This window comes from Garra rufa, chromosome 9, assembly GCF_049309525.1.
Source record: "Garra rufa chromosome 9, GarRuf1.0, whole genome shotgun sequence".
NCBI classification, from domain to species: Eukaryota; Metazoa; Chordata; class Actinopteri; order Cypriniformes; family Cyprinidae; genus Garra; species Garra rufa.
Genome location: NC_133369.1, coordinates 19,438,818 through 19,458,914, shown reverse-complemented (window position 1 = coordinate 19,458,914; position 20,097 = coordinate 19,438,818). Strand labels below are relative to the sequence as shown.

General features: G+C 34.9%; 1 protein-coding gene across 1 annotated transcript; it reads right to left on the bottom strand.

The window, feature by feature from the left end:
• Positions 1-1,196: 1,196 nt before the first annotated feature.
• Positions 1,197-19,809, bottom strand: faxcb (failed axon connections homolog, metaxin like GST domain containing b). Its single transcript, XM_073847159.1, has 6 exons — positions 19,377-19,809; positions 15,369-15,504; positions 14,900-15,096; positions 7,725-7,942; positions 7,236-7,352; positions 1,197-4,702 (listed from the first exon to the last, which is right to left on the bottom strand). The coding sequence occupies exons 1-6, from the start codon at positions 19,634-19,636 to the stop codon at positions 4,395-4,397; spliced, it is 1,236 nt and encodes a 411-aa protein (XP_073703260.1). The 5' UTR covers positions 19,637-19,809; the 3' UTR covers positions 1,197-4,394.
• Positions 19,810-20,097: the final 288 nt, after the last annotated feature.

Below are 20,097 nucleotides of genomic sequence, written 5' to 3'. Positions count from 1 at the left end.
TAACTATTGCCAAAATGCAACCTGGGCTGTTTTTTACTGTAAACGAGACAAACATATATCTAAAAGCATAATTATGACAAACAAGCCGTTTTTGAGATTGACCGTGATTTCGTTTTGTGCTCAATGGCCGGTGAATGGGAGTTCTAGGGGCATAAATTTGAGCGCATCAAAATCGACACACCATGAAACTTTGCTCGAAGTATCGCCTGGGTCTCTACACATGAACTCGAGCATTGAGAACATTGTTTGTGTACACAGAGTTTACTAAAAAGAAACGTTTTGAACAACTCACTTACACTGTTTGGGTTTCCGCACGCAGACGTCTTGCCAGTCAAGAGGTGCCCCTAGTATTCCTGTTCACCGGCCATTGACCACAAAACGAAATCACGGTCAATCTCAAAAACGGTTCGCTTGTCGTAATTATGCTTTTAGATATAAGTTTGTCTCATTTACAGTAAAAAAAAAACAAAAAAAAAAACAGCCCAGGTTGCATTTTGGCAATAGTTATCCTTTAATGACAGAATTATAACTATCCCTTTAAGCACCTATCCAATGCACACTTTACTATTCCATGAAGCTATTGACGCTAGTAGGTCAAGTGACAGTGACAGTTACATTTGTACTATAATAACACACACACATACTAAAAGTTCTTAATGGCTGCAAAGTAATAGCTTATTTAAAATAATAATAATACATAAAAAAATAAAGCAGTCGGATGTAGTCACTCCTGAATAAATCAGTGTTCTGAACTAATCAGTACAGTAAATGATTCAATATCTCACTCAATAACATAAGACACTTCTTTAGTTTCTAAATTAATTGTGAACAAATTGGTAAAGAGAATGATTCAATGACTCACTCATAAAAACAGTCACTTGTTTGATTTCTGAATAAATCAGTGATGAATTGTCTGAAGTAAACTAAACTAAGGGGGTATTCACACCAGGAAAATCTACTAGTTCACTTGCTTTGGTCCGGACCAAATACAACGTTGATTTGTTTGGTGTGGTTCACTTTTACACTGCCCTTTTTGCAAGTGCACCAGAGATTGTAAACAAAACCACACAAGTGGTAAGGTCATCCATTCATTGGTTCATCCATTCAACCGTACCAGAGTTTGTTTGGAACCAGTCCGCACCCGAGTGCGATTGTTGTATTCACACTGGCCAAAAGATCCGCACCCAGGGGGGAAATAAACTTGAGTTTGATTTAATCTAACCAAACAAGACAGGTGTGAATACACACTAAGGCACAGACTGACTGTCTGGAACCCACAAACAGAGACAAAAAGAGTGACACAAAATGTTAAAGTTCAAGTGAACACCACTCTATCAGATTTAAGGACCAGAACTGTTGTATAATACTGAGTAAAAGAACAAGAGGCAAACAAAAGTTTGCTAATTTCATAACAACCTACCAAAGAACATAAAAAACAATACGTCTCATACATACATTGTCACAGCTATTTTAATGGATGTTTTAGAGCAATCATTGTCAAACAACCACTCAGTTCAGGATAACTAAGCATTCACGAGAGGATCTCAGTTATGCACAGTATTTTATAGCTGATTCAGATTAGGAAGAATCTTGTTTATATATTTATAACCATCATTCTGTTTCCACAAACAGGAAATTAACTCTCTAGTATGGCTTCAAGATCTAGTATTAGATCTATAGCAAAACTGACATCTTATAAGAACATAATCCAGCTATGTTCCCAACACAGACAGATCTCTAAAAGTCTATTAATAAACACACATCACAGGGTCAAATTTAAATGCATTGCTTAATGCAGGTTTTTGAATGTGAATTTCACTGTTTAGCTGTTAAAGACCAGTTTTTAGGTGTGTATCTCTTTAGGCCACTGAAAAATAGTAGTTTTGTATTACTTTATATCAAAAAATAAGTTGCAAATGAATTAGTATTGAGAGAAAATTCATAAGAGACTGGGTTTACGTCTAACTTTAACCTCGATTCTGTACAGGGGATAAATATTTGATAGAAGATTTCCACTGGTGAACATTACACCAGCTCACACATATAGACGCACACACAAACACACATGCAGGTAAATGATATATTACAGCTAACTACTGTATATCATACACACACATATAACATATCGCACTGATTGTACGGACCCTGTTTTAAGTCCTCTAATGTTTCAATCCATATCTTTACATTGTCCAAAGTCTTTCAATAATCTAAAATGTGCAAAACAACAATATAGAAAGTAAACAACAGAATGCAGGATTCTGCATAAAAGGGATTTAAACAAATTCATTTAGTACAGGCTTGGGTTTCAAGTACTGTAAACTCAACAGAAAGAGGGGAAACTCATCATGCAGCTGTTCACAAGAATTTTCCCTCAACTAAGGCAAATCTGCTTAAGTTATGCACGCACTACACTTTGGTACAAAAATCACACACGTGGATAAAGAAAAATGTATGATCAGACTCCTAAGTTGACCGTTTAGTGTTCACTAGAGGTTCACTGTTGTTATTAATATTTAAAACGTTCTTTTAAGGCAGAAGCTTGAAGCGACTCTCGCAAGGGGCTGCATAGGACCCACTCAACATGTGAATGGTCACAGTGCCCTCTGGTGGCGAAACACGCAAACAGGTCTGTATTACAGCATCCAACAGAAAGAGACACATGGGGATGGAGAGGAAAGACTGTCACACATGTACAAATGGTTGCAGTCAGGCACACAGGCATTAAGCACCATTCAGACTGATCAGGAGTCTGATACTGATGACACACACTGGAGCCCTAACAAACAAAAATGACAGAAAGGGATTCGGTTCTATTGTGTTAGCCTAAATATTTGGGAAGATTGGATTCTCCTTTTGTTATTTTATGCGTTTAAGCGGGTAGAACTGGGATTAAATGCTTCATAAATCCTTTTATCCGTCTTCATCAATTTTATTTTATGCACTTTAGCTGATCTGGGAGCAGGAATTATTAGGTTTGAACAGGAGGGAGGAATTCACACAGATTTAGTTTCAGTTGGCACAAAGGAAATCAGTTGCACAAACATCCTGGAATCATGCAAGCTAGTATTTTGCTACATGATTCTGTTCTGGAGCAAATGTTTGATTAAAGTTTTAAGGGATTGTTCACCCAAAAATGAAAATTTGATGTTTATCTGCTTACCCCCAGGGCATCCAAGATGTAGGTGACTTTGTTTCTTTAGTAGAACGCAAACGAAGATTTTTAACTCAAATCTGTTATTGATTTAATGGCAGTGAATGGGCACCAAATCCTTTGAAAGTAAAAAAAAACATGCACAGACAAATCTAAATTACACCCTGCGGCTCGTGACGATACATTGATGTCCTAAGACACGAAACGATCGGCTTTTGTGAGAAACCGAACAGTATTTATATCATTTTTTTTTACCTTTGATACACAGCAATGTCCAACTCAGCTCAGCATTCAGCACGTTACATGTGTAGGCGCTCTGGCGTAGTACACACAAAAGCCGTAAGGTTGAAATCGGTGAAAGTCAACAGTCCCGGATGAGTTCGCGCAAGCAAACATAATCTTTTAGCTTTAAATCGGTTTGAACAATCAGGATACGCGCAAGTAATTACCATTTTAAATAGCCGCTATACCCACAATCTCTGTGCACTGTGTAAACAATCAGTGTCGTACACACGCGACAGATCGTTTCCGGTGTTTGCGTATACTACGCCAGAGCGCGTACACATGTAACGAGCCGGATGATGAGCACGCACTAGGGACAGTTTTTGGACCTGGCTGTATATCAAAGGTAAAAAAAATGATGTAAATACTGTTCAGTTTCTCGCAAAAAAACGATCGTTTCGTGTCTTAGGACATCAATGTATCGTCACGAGCTGCAGGGTGTAATTTGGATTTGTCTGTGCATGTTTTTTTTTTACTTTCAAAGGATTGGTGGCCATTCACTGCCATTAAATCACTAACAGATTGCAACGGTTTGAGTTAAAAATCTTTGTTTGTATTCTGCTTTAGAAACAAAGTCACCCACATCTTGGATGCCCTGGGGGTAAGCAGATAAATATCAAATTTTCATTTTTGGGTGAACTATTCCTTCAAGACGTATTGAGTGGTCTGAAATATTAGTTTCCTTGAAATGAAAGCTAACGTGGACAAACAAACTGCTCTGAGAGAGACAGAGGCGTAATGTTTTCACAAAGGTGACTGTTCTAAAATGAGAATGAATGATCTTTTACATGCGTCTAACTTCTGTGGTGTAAATCTTGAGGTGTACAAGTCCATGACTGAAGTACACACATTTAGTTTTTAATTCAGCTTCATCAGATGCGATTCATCCAGGCAAGAAATAGCATTATGAGCCACTATACGCACCCCAAAGTGATCTGTTACGCCAGATAAAAAGCGACCTCTATTTGATTTCACCCTTGACCTGCTGCTCCACATCCGAGCCATCTGCTTCAATGTCAGAGTCTGAGAGCGAGCGTCCGGAGTGGTCTGAGTCTTGCGAGTGTGTATTACTGTGTGACAGGAGGCTTAGATCACTTTCCTCTAAAGTGTCTGTCCTGGAAAAGAGACCAAGGTCCAGCATGCAGGTGGGTGTCCCGCTGCTAGTGTCGTTGTCGCTGTCGTAACAAAAGTCCTCTAAGTCCACAAACCACTCGGGCCAGAACTTCCTCCGTATGCGCTCACAGTACATGGCGAGGTTGATCAGTTCTCCTGTGGAAAAGATAGACATACTTGTTCATTGTGCGGCTTGAAACCTGTCAAACATGGTCTACCAAATGGCTGATTTTTGTTTCATTTTGTCTCCACTCAGAATAAATGTGAATTATGTAATTTTTTTTTTAAAGAATACAGCAACATATGTGACCCAGAACCACAAAACCAGTCATAAGGGTCATTAAAAAAAAAAAAAAAAACTGAGATTTAAACATCATCTAAATGTTAAACAAATAAGCTTTCCATTTCAATAGAACAATATTTGGCCGATACAACTATTTGAAAATCTGGAATCTGAGGGTGCAACAAAATCTAAATATTGATGAAAATCACCTTTAAAGTTGTCCAAATGAAGTTCTTAGCAATGCATATTACTAATCAAAAATTAAGTTTTGATATTTAATAATTTAATAATTATCTCAAGAAACATGATCTTAACTTAATATCTTAATGATTTTTGGCATAACATTTTTTATTTTATTTTTTATAATTTTGACTCATACAATGTATTTTTGGCTATTGCTACAAATACATCCGTGCTACTTAGGACTGCTTTTTGTTAAAGCATTTATAAGCTATAAACCAAACCAACCAGTTACATGGATGAATCACAACATTAAAAATGGTTAGTGCAGATACTGTAAAATGAAATTCCAGTACTTTCAAGGACTATTCAAGCACTACTTTTTTTTATTTTCAGGGACTTCAATTAGAGATTTCACTTTAAACAATGTCTTAACCACAGATAATTTTCTTAAGGTATTTATATTTGTGTATACTTTTTTCTTTGTTTTGTTTTCATAAATGTACTGCCTTAATGGTTTGATGTTTTCTGCTGTTTATTAACAAAAAATCAGAAAAGATTTGTGAAACGACTATGAAATCCCGATCTGAAACAAATAATTCATGATACGCTCTCTGAAGTTCCGAACTGAATCAAATGATATGCGAACACAGCCAAAGTTTCGATCCGAATCAAATGATTCACATTTATGTGAACCTCCAATCTAAATAAAATAATTTGTGGACCCGCTCTAAATTAAATGATTCACAACACGTGATCTGAAGTCCTGATCTGAATCAAATGATTTGCAACACGCGATCCAATTGGAGCAATTTAAAACAGTGAATCATTTTGCGACGCAATGGTTTAAGTAATTTCGTGTTTCGAAAAACTCAGTTTGACCCATCACTACATGCTTTTTAAAATCGTTACATACAATGTCGAAATTCAAAAATGATTGGCTCTTTTAATTTGATCTGGTTTTTGTTAGTGAATCACTTTAAATGAATGATCAAAGTCACCAGTTTGAATCAATTGGAGTAGTTCCAGGGTAAATGACTCACTCCATTGATTCAATTAATCTGTTCCTCTTTTCGCGTTCCTCTTACTACTACTGGCTTTCACTAGTATGTTTTTCAGTTTGTTTTATTAACTGAAATAAGTGGAAAAGTATTTTATTTTTTGAATTTTGCGAGAAAAGAACGAACCCTGATTAAAACTCCGATTTGAAGCAAAAACTTTTTCAAAAACAATTTCAGAAAAAGACAAAAAAAAAAAAAAAAGCCTGTGTACTGAATGGCTTTAATAGGGGAAAGGACTACAATCCCATGCTGTGACAGTAAAGTAGAAATATAATTACTGATTTAAAATGTCCATAAAAACAACACACATTTAAATGTTATATAAATAACATATATTTAAAAATTCTGAGAGGAAGACTGACTCTATAACATTATTCACAGTGCTTAATGAGAGTGAGTGGTTGCTATGAGCCCTCCTTATTTTGTTCGCAGTGATTCTCTGACTAGTGGAGATTTCTTCGCTGAATCATGGGTAATGTAGTTCACATTAAAAACCAATTAACTAATGAAGAAAATTACTGTGACTTCTTTAACCTCCAAAAGCAGACAGATTCTGCTGAGGTGATTTGACATTCTATGAGTGACTGAACTTCAACTTTATGCAGAAGCATAAATAAATGCCTATAACGCCATCTAGTGGACATTTAACAAACTGCCATTCCCAGGCACAAAATGTGAAGAAATAGTTCATCTAAAACAAAATTTTTGCTAACTTCTTTTTTCTTGGAACATAAAAGGATATGTTCAACTCTGCACTTTTTGAATCGCGATATGTGGTGTCAGGCTCCAAAAATTATAAAAAGTTCCCTAAATTACCTTAAAAGAAATCCACATGACTTATTTCAAGTCTTCTAAAACTGTGTGATAGTTTTGTGACCTAGACTAAATCATTACTCGGTAGAAATTACTTTTTTTTTCCATTTGATGTAATTTAGCTTATTTTGTTCTTTTGTGTTTCATGGAAAAAATATATAAAATATATAGAAAGTCATACAGGTTTGGAACAACATAAGGTTGAGTAAATGATGACAGAATTTTAATTTTTGAGGGAACCATCCCTTTAAAGACAACAGCATAAAAAACTAAGGCATGCATGAATCTCTCTCTTTTTTCTTTTTTTAATTTCCCTTTTAGGACTAAACTGTAGTTGTGAGGTCTTGCTCACCTTTAATGAGTTGCTCAGGCCGTGTGCCAGGCAGTGTCCACATGGCTTGTGCAAGGTGACCGAACACTGTGGCATCCACGCTGGACAGCTTGGGACCCATGATGTACTTCTTATCCCCTGACAGTGCAGAAAATAACTATTAAGTCCCAGCCAAAATTTAGGACAATAAAACAGACTACAGTTTTAGAAGCACACTGAAAATACAAGAAAATATTTAGATTTTAGTTTATTCAATTATTAGATGGATCCCCTCTATAATATGTAAAACAGAATTCTTTCATTAACAGAAATTGAAATGGATAGAAATTTGACATGACTTTTTTATCTTTTTAAGTCATTACTTTCACTTTTGATCATTTTAACGCATACTTGCTGAATACAACTACTTATTCAGTATTTCTTTATTTTTTTAATAATATACAACCCAAACTTTTTAATAAATGTGTATATGACAGACAATTTTAAATCTCTATTTCTTGTCCTCCTCACCTAGCAGTGTGGCCAGTGTGCGCATGTCCTTCTCCATGAGAGTGTAAACTTCCTCTTTAGTGAAGCAGCCAATGCCGTGACAGTACATCTCTCGCTTTACAATGCCACCACTAAGCTGACACAGAATCCATTTCAGCAGGTCACTGAGAGGCCCGGGAAGGTCCAGCATCTTTTGAGTCTCTTGAACATTATCTACCCACTGACAGTATGCAATGGTCCTGTGGTGACAAAGATGAACGAAGAAAGAGACAAATAAATTAAAGGTGATAATTCCTTTTTCTTTTTCTTGTATCAGTATATTACAGTTGAAGTCAAAAGTTTACATACACCTTGCAGAATATGCAAAATGTTAATTATTTTAGCAAAATAAGAGGGATCATACAAAATGCATGTTATTTTGTAAATAACATTTTCAAAAGTTTACATACACTTGATTCTTAATACTGAGTTGTTACCTGAATGATCCACAGTTGTGTTTTTGTCCTTAGCAGTTAAACTGCTCACTGTTCTTCAGAGAAATCTTTCAGGTCCCAAAAATTCTTTGGTTTTTCAGCATTTTTGTATATTTGAACCCTTTCCAACAATGACTGTATGATTTTTAGATCCAGCTTTTCACACTGAGGACAACTGAGGGACTCATGTGCAACAATAACAGAAGGTTCAAATGCTCACAGATGCTCCAGAAGAAAACACAATGCATTAAGAGGCAGTTGGTGAAAACTTTTTGAATTTGAAGATCAGGGTAAATTGTACTTATTTTGTCTTCTAGGAAACATGCATGTAGCTTCTGAAGGGCAGTACTAAATGAAAAAAATATGATATTTAGGCAAAATAAGAAAAATGTACACATTTTCAAACAGTTTAAAAGTTTTCACCCCTGACTCTTAATGCATTGTTTCCTTCTGAAGCATCAGTGAGTGTTTGAATCTTCTGTTATAGTTGCATATAAGTCCCTCAGTTGTCCTCAGTGTGAAAAGGTGGATCTCAAAATCATACAGTCATTGTTGGAAAGGGTTCAAACACACAAAAATGCTGAAAAACCAAAGAATTAGTGGGACCTGAAGGATTTTTCTGAAGAACAGCGGGGCAGTTTAACTGTTCAGGACAAACAAGGGACTCATGAACAAATATCACAACAAAAAAAAAAATAAATAAATAAAAATCCATTCAGGTAACAGCACAGTATTAAGAATCAAGTGTATGAAAACTTTTAAACAGGGTCATTTTTATAAATTCAACTGTTATTTTCTCTTGTGGACTATGTAAACGTATGTGAAATATCTTATTCAGGTCAGTACTAAATAAAAAATAACATGCTCTTGTATGATTCCTCTTATTTCGCTAAAATAATTAACATTTTGCAGATTTTTCAAAGTGTATGTAAACGTTTTATTTACTTATTAATTGTCTTATATTGTCATTTTTCTTAAGCAAGTAATGTTGATGCGCAATTTTATACATGCATAAAATATATCAAAACGTTACTGTGCATATTTATATTTAACGTGAATAATACATTTATTTGGCAGCTGCTTTTATCCAAAACATCTTACAAATGAGAAAATCTTCAACAAATAATTGATCATAAGCACAAGCAATTTATCATAATATGGGTTGTTTATAATTCAGAGTTTATTATAACAGTTTGCAGCTTTAGTATCACACAGAAAACAAACTCAGTTTGGCCTTTGAGATTAAACTTTGAATTAATTCTCTGCTCTGTGATTATCTGAATCAAATTAATTAAAGCCGTCTTCTAATTAACTTCTTTGCACAGTAGGCAATGTATTAATAAAAACCATTCATCCAAAATGGCTTCAAGCGCTCTTTGGGTTCATGGCTTTGAACTCACCACTTGGAATTTACAATCAGCCTTTCATCTGGTTTAAATCAGATTCAAAGCTGCATAAATTCTACACCAAAAATAACCATTAAATTCAAACATGAATTCCAAGAAATAGTATTGTACGCTACACTAACATTAACATCTTAATCTGATATTACTGTTCCTTTTTACTGAAATGGGTCAAGTACATTCAGAGGTTCATTTCCTGATCAAAACCCACAAATGTCATAATCCAGATTTCCTGCCTATTTCTCAGCATGACATCCATCAATCTTATTTATAGCTCAATAAATGTTCTTGCTCAGCAAGCTCTTCAGCTGACATACACAACACTACTCTAGAGTGGACACAGATATTCAAACCCATGAATTATTCAATCAATAGCCATGTGGATGCTATATATAGCACAGTGTAAAGCACTTCAAGGCAATGTGAAGACAGAATGCACGAGAGAAGAAAGAAACAAAAATTGATTTCATTTGAAGGAATATCATATTTCAAAAGGAATGAAGATGAGGCGATTAGATCGCAACAAAAGAACTGGTTATATAATTGATTAATTTTATAAATCTACTGCCTGCACTGAAAATCATACCAGCAGACAGTCCACTACAACCTTGTCATGCATATTTTATTTTAGTGGTGTATTATTACAAACTCATACAACTTTTTTGTATGCATGGCTATTTTTCAAGATAATATAGAATATTTGGGAATAAAACATATTACAATTACATATTTCTCCTAAAAATATTTAAAATAATAGTTCACCCAGTATTATAAAATGATGAAGATTAATATTAACTGACATGTGGTTAAAAGCAGTCGTGTGAATGCTGAACAGCGTGCACTAATGTCAAAAATGCAGACAAATAAATTATTACTATTGAATAAAAAACATGGTATATTCACAATTCAGGAGTTAATATATAGACAGTTATTTCATTATTTAGTTATTTTTTGTATTATAAAATGAATTATATATATTTTGTATGTATTTAGGACTTTGCTTCAAAACTACAAGAAACTGTTCACACAGAAATTTTGCTGAACATTTACTCACCCTCAGTCCATCCATGAGTTTGTTTCTTCATTAAAACAGATCTTAAGAAATGACTACTAATGGATCCCTTTGCAATGAATAGGTGCAGTCAGTCGAAACAGTTCATAAAAACAATACAGTAATCTTTAAGCAATGCATATAATTCCAGTCCATCCATTAGAATCTTGAGACGTGAAAAGCAAACAAACAAATCCATTGTTCAGAAATTTTTACCAAAATACAAGTCCATAATCCATAACAATGCTTCCCTCAGTGAAAATGTCTAACCCCTGTTTTCCTTTCACATCAAAATCTACCAACATATATCTGCGCATATTTCTCTCCTGATTCAGATTAAAGGTGCAGTGTGTAATATTTAAGATCATCTCTAGACAGAAATGCAATATCATCAGTGGTGTCAAAAGTATTCACATTCATTACTCAAGTAGAAGTATAGATACTAAGATTTAAAAAGACTTTTGTAGAAGTTGAAGTATCAACTCAAGCTTTTTACTCAAGTAAAAGTATAAAAGTACTGGTTTCAAAACTACTTAAAGTAAAAAAGTAAAAGTAATGTAAGGGAAAAAAATGCCATTAAGGACCAAAGCTTAGGCCGCGCCACAGGGGCCTATTGTGCACTACCCCACCTCCTCAAAAAACATTTCTAAAGGCCATAGTGACTATGTTATATTAAAATGTTAATGTTGAAAAATTTGGAATGCACTAGGCTACCTGTTTTAGCTGCATATTTGCCCATTGAAAATAAACGCATTTTATTACAATGCAAATAGGCTACATTAAAGAACCATAAATGTGTACTACTGAGCATTAGCGTGTTTCATGGAGCGGAAGATATGATGATTAGTTGCTGCCTATAAGTATTGTTATCGCAACATTGTCAATCGCGTTGTCAATCGCAAACTATTATTTATTCAAACGTCTTTCTATCAAACTACCTACTATAGCTTCATTTGCAGAGGATGAAGAGAAAGCACCCGTTTGATAAATAAGCAAGTAGTCGAGAAATAATAACTTGTAAGAAATCATCTTTTTTGAGTAATGACCCGAACACTGGCTATATCCTTGCTGGAGTGCAGGGCCTTTATTTAAAGTAAATAAATGAATGAATAAAACAGGACAGAATCAAATAATGTTAGATACTGAATTCAAATGCGACTTTTATTAATAATTTATAAAATTAATAATGCATTTTTGTCACATAGAAATGCATGCAGTAAAGCATTGATTTTGAGCTAGAATGCAGGACTTTTATTGCTAAGAAATTCTGTAAAAATTACTTACTTTTGTAGAACACAAAAGATATTTTGTAGAATGTAACCAAACATATTTGTTTACCCTTGATTTCTACTCTATAGACACAATTTTTGAATTTCTCAAAGTATCTTCCTTTATGTTCCACAGAAGAAAGAAGTTCATACAGGATTGAAATTACATGATGTTGAGTAAATAATGAAAATTTTTATTTTTGGGTGAACTGTCCCTTTAAGAACTTTAATATGTATAGTAAACACCTCATTTATATAAGGCACTGATATTTATCTTTAATCAGGCTCTTACTGAATTAACATTTTACTCCAATTAAAATGAATTACAACTTAATATTTAAAAAGAAAGAAATTATTGCTTAAAATCCAGATATTAACTGACTACTAGTATTAGTAAGATGTCGTCACAAGAATAAAATTACAATGGTTATGTTTTTTTTAATAATTCATAATAATAAACTATGAAATTTTTAATAAAAAAATGACAGTAATTATGTATTGACGTTTATCACTTTACCTCCTCATGCAGCTGTTTTCAGCAGCCCAGCAGAACCTACAGAACCTTTAATGTTCTCATATCACACAACTGCCAAACACAATTCTGTGTTAAATCTAAATGCGTCAAGCAACTTGAACTTGCGCTATTTATCACTTTGCATCGCGCTGTGCGGGTGACTGATTCCGCCACGTCACACTTTTGGACTATTTGCAGTTTCGAATGTCATTTAAAATAGCGCATAATATGCGGGAGGTCTGCCTCTCTTCGGCGATCGGCCCACTACTCCACCGGCCCACCGGGAATGTCACGGTTCTCCCCGATGGCCAGGAGTGTGACGTGATTTGTGTCATGTCACGTGCAGGTGTGATGGATCGTGTACAAACCAATAGGGTGTCGGAATGGTATATGTTTATACTTCTCATCCAACCACAACCAAATTCACTCTATGTGGATGGCGCAATTTATCTGGATAGTTTTTTTTTTTTTGAACGATGACAATGACATGAATGAAAACTAGCCGAAAAGAAATAGGAGTAACGAGTCTATTTTTAAAATGTAAGGAGTAGAAAGTACAGATAATTGCGTGAAAATGTAAGGAGTAGAAGTAAAAAGTCGTCTGAAAAATAATTACTCCAGTAAAGTATAGATACTCAAAATTTCTACTTAAGTAAGGTAACGAAGTATTTGTACTTCGTTACTTGACACCTCTGAATATCATATACATAACTATGTTTTCAGGGGTGAATAAAGACCTTACTTAATTAACCATTATGTTTTTATTACCTTACAATTACCAGTTTATATCTACATACACCGCGGGTCCCCCCACATGGAAGCCGCCTTTATGTTTCTACTGTAGCCCTGAACGGACAAACTGCTCTACAGATCGCGTTTCATCACTGCTGTTCTTGGGAAAAAACACTGACACAATGATGAACAAGTAACTGCAATATTCACAATAACATCGTTTTATTGAATTATCAAGTAAATATAATTCTCTTATTTACGTTTTAAAAGAAACTTCATTATTCTTTGCTGTCTGAAACGACGACATCTTAATCGCGTGTCGGTTGCCGTAGTTTCTGTAAAGGGAGGGGTGAGCGGTGAACGGAGCCGTTGGTTGCAATCAGGTTGCAATTCAAAGCTTAACCGCTAGATGCCGCAAAAATCTACACACTGCACCTTTAAGATGGCTTTTCACTAGAGAAAGCAATATTAGAGAGCAATACAAAAGCAAAGGTTTAAAGTTAAAAATCTCTCAATGATGAACTTGTTTAGCACAAACACACCACTTTTCACTTCACAAGACATTTATTGATGGACTGGAGTCATGTGAATTATGATGCTTTTATCAGTTGTTTGGTCTCTTATCCTGACAGAACTCATTCACTGTAGCTTCTGACAAATAAAGAAATGCATCTACGTCTTGGATGGCCTAAGGGTGAGCACAATTTAAGCAAATTTTCATTTTTGGGTGAACTTTTCTTTTAAAGGGGTCATGAACTGCGAAATCAAAATTTTCTTTATCTTTTGAAATAAAAGAGGTCTTTGTACTATAAAAACATCCTGTAAATTTCAGAACTCAAAACTTTCTTATTAGTCTGAAAACAGCTTATATTGAAGCCAATCTGCCAAAATGACAGGTTGTGGAATCTGCCACTTTATGACATAATAGTGTGGCTAAACACCGCCTCCACAGAAGAACATCAACGCCTGCTTCTACATCACTGCCTGTTTAGCCCGCCCATCGTTTTGTGCATATTGCGTAAATAACTAGAGGTGAACGCTGGTATACGCAGAGACCAAACAATAAAGATGGCTCCGAAGACTAAAAGACGCTGTGCAGTGCCAAGTTATGGAAAAACATCCTTCTGATCCCAATATTAGGAAAGAAGAACTCGTCAGTTAGAACTCGGACTTTTGTTAACATCATTTTACCATGGATTAGTTTACAAACAAAGCACAATTTGCCGCAGGATTTTCAGAAAGATTGAAACTAAAAGAAAATGCTGTGCTGACTATACTGGATCCGACAGTAATGTCGCATCACACAAGTCTAACTGTTTTTATTACGTGGTCATTATTGCTTTGTCTGTTAATACAGATTGTTTGATATGTACTGAGTATTTATGCGGATGTAGGCTGTCAAACACACACAATTGTTAGCCAATCATAGCAGTGGGCGTTTGCTTCTGAGTCTACAATCCACCTATTCAAACAGAGCATTCCGATGAGGGGGTCAAAACAGCACAAAAATTGCCTATTACTTCTAAACTATTACATTAAAAGTGGACCTCAGAGAACAGTACAAAATAATAAAAAAGGCAGTTCATGACACCTTTAAGGTTTAAAACTAAAAAACTCCCCAACCAAATAGAAAAAAAACTGCAGAACTCTACTGACTCTAGTCAATAATCTGTAAGTGCATATTTGATCCTCACATTTGAGCAATGGCTCAGCAGCAGAAGAGTGACTCATTCTGAATGCCAGCACATGACTCACCAGTACAAGTGTTCCTCCACCATGGTAGTAATGGCCCGCGCTACCGCTTGCTCCTGAGTGCTCAGATTCTTGTTGAGGCTCACACCAAGTTTCTCCTCCAGAAAGTCGATTATAAATTCAGTTCCACACACCTGCTCATAATTGTACTCAATCCAAGGCATCTTGCCTTGGGAGGAGAGACTTCCATCAAAGTAATTCTGCAAAAAAAGGAGCATATTGAGGGTGAATAGATGTAAACCTTAAATACAATTTAAATCTAGCAATTTATGATAATAATAATAATAAGTATTGTTATTATTAATTTAAAAACACTACTCTTTATTCTGAAGCATCTGGATGTTCACTAAAAAAGGGCTTTTATGAATTTCATTGACATTTCAACAGCAGATGGTGTGACTTCCAAAAACTGCATGTAACCACTAATCAAAGGAAATGGACTCCAAAATCCAAACTGCTCCTTTATGCATACTTGATAGGGCAGATCAACCATGCGCAGATAGGTCTCCATTTTCAGGCAGAAAGGTGACAGACTTGGCACCCCGTTTTTTGGCCTGGAGAACTGGTGAAGGATGATGGCGTCTTTAGAATCCAGCTGTTGCTCTTTCCTGTAAGGAGAAATCAGACAATCTCTTTGTAATTTCAATATGACGGATATAATGGGTCACTCAAAATGCTGATGGTTTAACATCGCAATCATACATATATAACCCTGGACCACAAAACCAGTCTTAAGTAGCATGAATATATTTGTAGCAATAGCCAAAAATACATTGGATAGGTCAAAATGACCGATTTTATCGATTATCGATCATGTTCCATAAATACATATTGTGTATTTGCTACTGTAAGTATATCAAAACTTAATTTTTGATTAGTAATATGCATGGCTAAGAAATTGGTCAACCTTAAAGGAAGTTTTCTCAATATTTTAATTTTTTTTGCACCCTCACATTCCAGATTTTCAAATAGTTGTATCTCAGCCATATCTTAACAAACCATACATGAACAGAAAGCTTATTTATTTAGCTTTCAGATGATGTACAAATCCTAATTTAAAAAAAAAAAAAGAATATTGGTTTTGTGGTCTAGGGTCACATATGGAACAAAACATAGTATTTGTATTTATTTGGCATGCATTTTGATGAAAAATAACTTACTATATATTTATGCTATGCATTTTATCAGCATATTTGTGACCCTGGACCACAAAACCAGTCATAAGGTTAAATTTTATAAAACGGAGATGTATACAACATATGAAAGCTCAATAAATAAGCTTTCTATTGATGTATGGTTTGTTAGGATAGGACAATATTTGGCTGAGATACATCTATTTGAATATCTGGAATCTGAGGGTGCAAAAAAATCTAAATACTGAGAAAGTCACCTTTAGAGTTCTCCAAATTAAGTTCTTAACAATGCATATTACTAATCAAAAATTACATTTTGATATATTTACAGTAGGAATTTTACAAAAAATCTTCATGGAACATGATCTTTACTTAATTTCCTAATGATTTTTGGCATAAAAGAAAAATCAATAACTTTGACCCATACAATGTATTTTTGGATATTGCTACAAATATACCCCAGCGACTTAAGACTGGTTTTGTGGTCCAGGGTCACATTTGTTCTTTGAAAGGATGCATCACCCTCGTATTGCAATGCATCATGCTTTACCAGTTGATGATGGTTGAAAACGGTTTTACAGGAACATAATTTAGCTTTAAAAGCAGCTATTTAGCCCCCAAAATCATGTGAAGTGCAGTGGAAAAGGTCTTATACTATAATTATGAGGAAGCAGCAGGATGTGTGTGGGAGGACATAGGCAGGTCTTATTTCACAAGCAGCAACTACAAGTCCTGAGCTTTCAAAACAACACAACTTAGTGCTTTTCTGATCACACACAATTTCAAAAACAAGACAAGAAAATGAATTCTTCTAACTGAATACATATTTTAAAAATGTGATTTGAATAACTAAACTATCCCTATCATGTGGGCTGTTGAATTTTACTCTGAATCAGGGGGTTTTGTGGGGGAAAGGAGAAAAAAATAATTTAGATTTGCTGAAATCCCTTCATATAGATCAGAAAGATTAGCACAGATTCTGAGGTTCAACAGGACAGTCTGGCCACATTTAGCCATCATTAATAATGAAAAAAAACTATTGAATACAGATATCCAAAAAATAACAGCGTTTAGCAGTAAGGTGCTTAGTAGACCTTGTCAGGCCAAGTTTAACACGATATACAAAAACAGTAATTTCGGTAACACGTAAGCCTTTACGTATAATGTATTATTAAATCTTGTTTTAAATAATTGTACCCAAAGTTTAAATGCATTATAATATTTGCAGATTCCCTTTTATACACTTCCAGTCAAACGTGTTTGAACTTTAAGGTTTTTAATGTTTTTTAAAGAAGCCTCTCCTGCTCACTAAGCCTGCATTTATTTGATCCAAAGTACTGCAAAAGCAGTAGTATTGTGAAATATGTCTTCTATTTAAAATAACTGTTTTTTATTTAAATATACTTTAAAATGTCATTTATTTATTCCTTTGATCAAATTTTTAACATCATTGCACCAGCCTTCAGTATCACATTATCCTGTTCAAGATATTATTATCAATATTTAAAACAGTTAAGTACTTATTTTCAATATTCTATGATAAATAGAAAGTTCCAAAGGTTAGCATTTAACTGAGAAAAAAACATTTGTAACATAATACACCATTCTAAGCTTGGAATCAGTATGATTTTTTGTTGATACTTTTATTTAGCAAGGATGCTTTCAATTGATTAAAAGTTATATAATGTTACAAAAGATTTCTATTTCAGATAAATGCTGTTTTTCTGAACTTACTATTTATCAAAGCAACCTGAAAGAATTCTACTTAGCTGTTTTCAACATAATAATAATAATAAGAAAAAGAAGAATATTAGAATGATTTTCCAAGGGACCGTGTGATTGGAGTAAGGATGCTAAAAAATCAGCTTTGAAATCACAGGAATAAATTGCATTGTGTAATATATTCAAATAGAAAACAGTTATTTTAAATACATTTTAAAGTTTTTGTGGCACATCGAATCAAATAAATGCAGGCTTGGTGAGCAGAAAAGACTTCTTTAAAAAAAGATTAAAAACATTTGACTGGTAGTGTATCTGAAATTGGTTGTTTATAATGTTTTAATGCTTTATATTCTAAAATATTAAAAAATATTTATGTAAAATATGTTTAGAAAATAGAATACATCAAAATACATGAAAAACAACCAATTTCAGACGACATAAGGTATCTGTAAACATATTTTAATGCATTTTAACTCGTTACAAAATTATGAATATCTTTATAATGCATATACATTATAAATGTGTTACAGAAGTTTAATAGAAACTGAAATTTCCTAGAGATTTCTTCCTTTGCATGATTACATAACATGATTTCAGATTATTAGGCCTGTCGGTCTGTAATTAACCATGATAGTAACATTAAGATACTCATAACAAAAAGTTTCCATTCATCCATCCATCGAACGATTGATTGATTGATTGTGGTATGCAATTCTTCAGTTATCAAACTGTCTCAGTTCAGTTAAAAGGCCAAAACAACAAACTCTGGACCTATCTTTCGCAATTAATATAAAAAGGCCATTGATCTATATCTACACCAGATCTATAAGGACTCCACTCATTCTCTCAGATATGCATTTCAGATGCTTTCATGTGGCTCTAAAATGAATTGTCAGATGCCCTGACTGTCTATTTATGTACAAGATTTATTTACTGCACACATCTGTCTTTTTATCTCTATTCTATGGCAAACTGGACAAAGTGTAAAGCATCAGTATGGTCTGAATGCTGCAGAGCTCAATCCTCAAACATGACGCTGTCCACTGCTTGTGGTGCTGAAATTCTTCATTGAAGTATTGTATTAAAACAGGCCACAGCCCAAATCAATTACTAAAACGGTAGTTATTTAGGACCTCAAATGGTATTGCAGCCCCTCTTGAATTTCATCAGGTATTGGCCTGCAGATGAACCAGGAAAGGTCGCTTGTACAACACAACTCAAGGACATCGTGATCCAGTGAAGTAAACAGTCCACATCACGTGCCGCATAGCCCAATCGGACGCTTTATTTACACTAAAAGAGAATTGATTAATGTACGTTTGTTCAGTGCGAATGTAAACAAGGGCAATTCCAGGTGGGTATTGATGACAGGGCGTTTTCATATGCTCCCGTGCGGCCAAACACCGAATGTGCATGTAATGTAGAAAACGATGCAGACTTAATGCAGCCCAGCGGACATGCGAGCTCAAGGAAAACACGAGAACCTCACTGGCACTGGCCAATATTTACATCACCCCCTACACAGGTTCAAATGTATAAAAATGAATGTGTGACCAAATATTGCAAACAATAACAGTATGTTATTTCATGTTTTATTAAACATCACAACAGGCCACAACACTGACCTGATGGAGAGCAGTTCGTGCAGCAGATACGCAGCCGCAGCCAGCAGGGCACCTCCTGTGATGTAAAGCGTCTTCCTCCACCAGGAATCCGATACCAATGCCGACATGATCCCGCCGAAGTCCTGCACAGGAACGGCGACTATGTACCCATAAAATAAGTGACGCTCATCAGAGCCGCACAACCCGAAGGACGGGCTCTGATTGCGGCCGAGATCAACCACGAACGACCGGGAGGAGGCGAAACCAGCGACCCAGTACATTCTCTCTCTCCCCCCGCTTCCTCCAACGAATCCTGCGCCACTTCATTTATCCATATAAATACGGACAAATGTTACATGGTTATGTGTTATGTCGGTCTCGGAAAGCAAAAGAAAAGCATTATAACGGGATTGGGCTCCCGCTCGCAGCTCTGCATCCTCCTTTGTTGCTGTGTTGGAGCTGAGTGACGTCACGACGCATCACACATGGATGCTAAGGAAATAAACCACTTTTTATTAAGTCTCTTTTGCTTTTCTCTTTTGCTACATTTATTTTACCCAAAGTACAGCAAAAACAGTAAAATTAAATTATATATATTATATTATTATTATTATTTTAATTATTTCTTGCATTTATCATTCATCTGAAATAGAAATCTTTTGTAGCATTATTCATGTCTTTATTATCACTTTTAATCAATTTAAAGCATTTTTGCTAAATGAAAGTATTAATTTCTAGCATT

What these genes read in the sequence shown, in the direction of transcription:
- faxcb (XM_073847159.1), bottom strand. Translation starts at nt 19,636, where the DNA reads ATGTACTGGGTCGCTGGTTTCGCCTCCTCCCGGTCGTTCGTGGTTGAT. An exon ending in TGGTTGATCTGCCCTATCAA is followed by an intron (nt 15,097 to 15,368) that starts GTATGCATAAAG and finishes CTTTTTTTGCAG; the next exon opens with AATTACTTTGATGGAAGTCT. An exon ending in GTGGAGGAACACTTGTACTG is followed by an intron (nt 7,943 to 14,899) that starts GTGAGTCATGTG and finishes TTGTCACCACAG; the next exon opens with GACCATTGCATACTGTCAGT.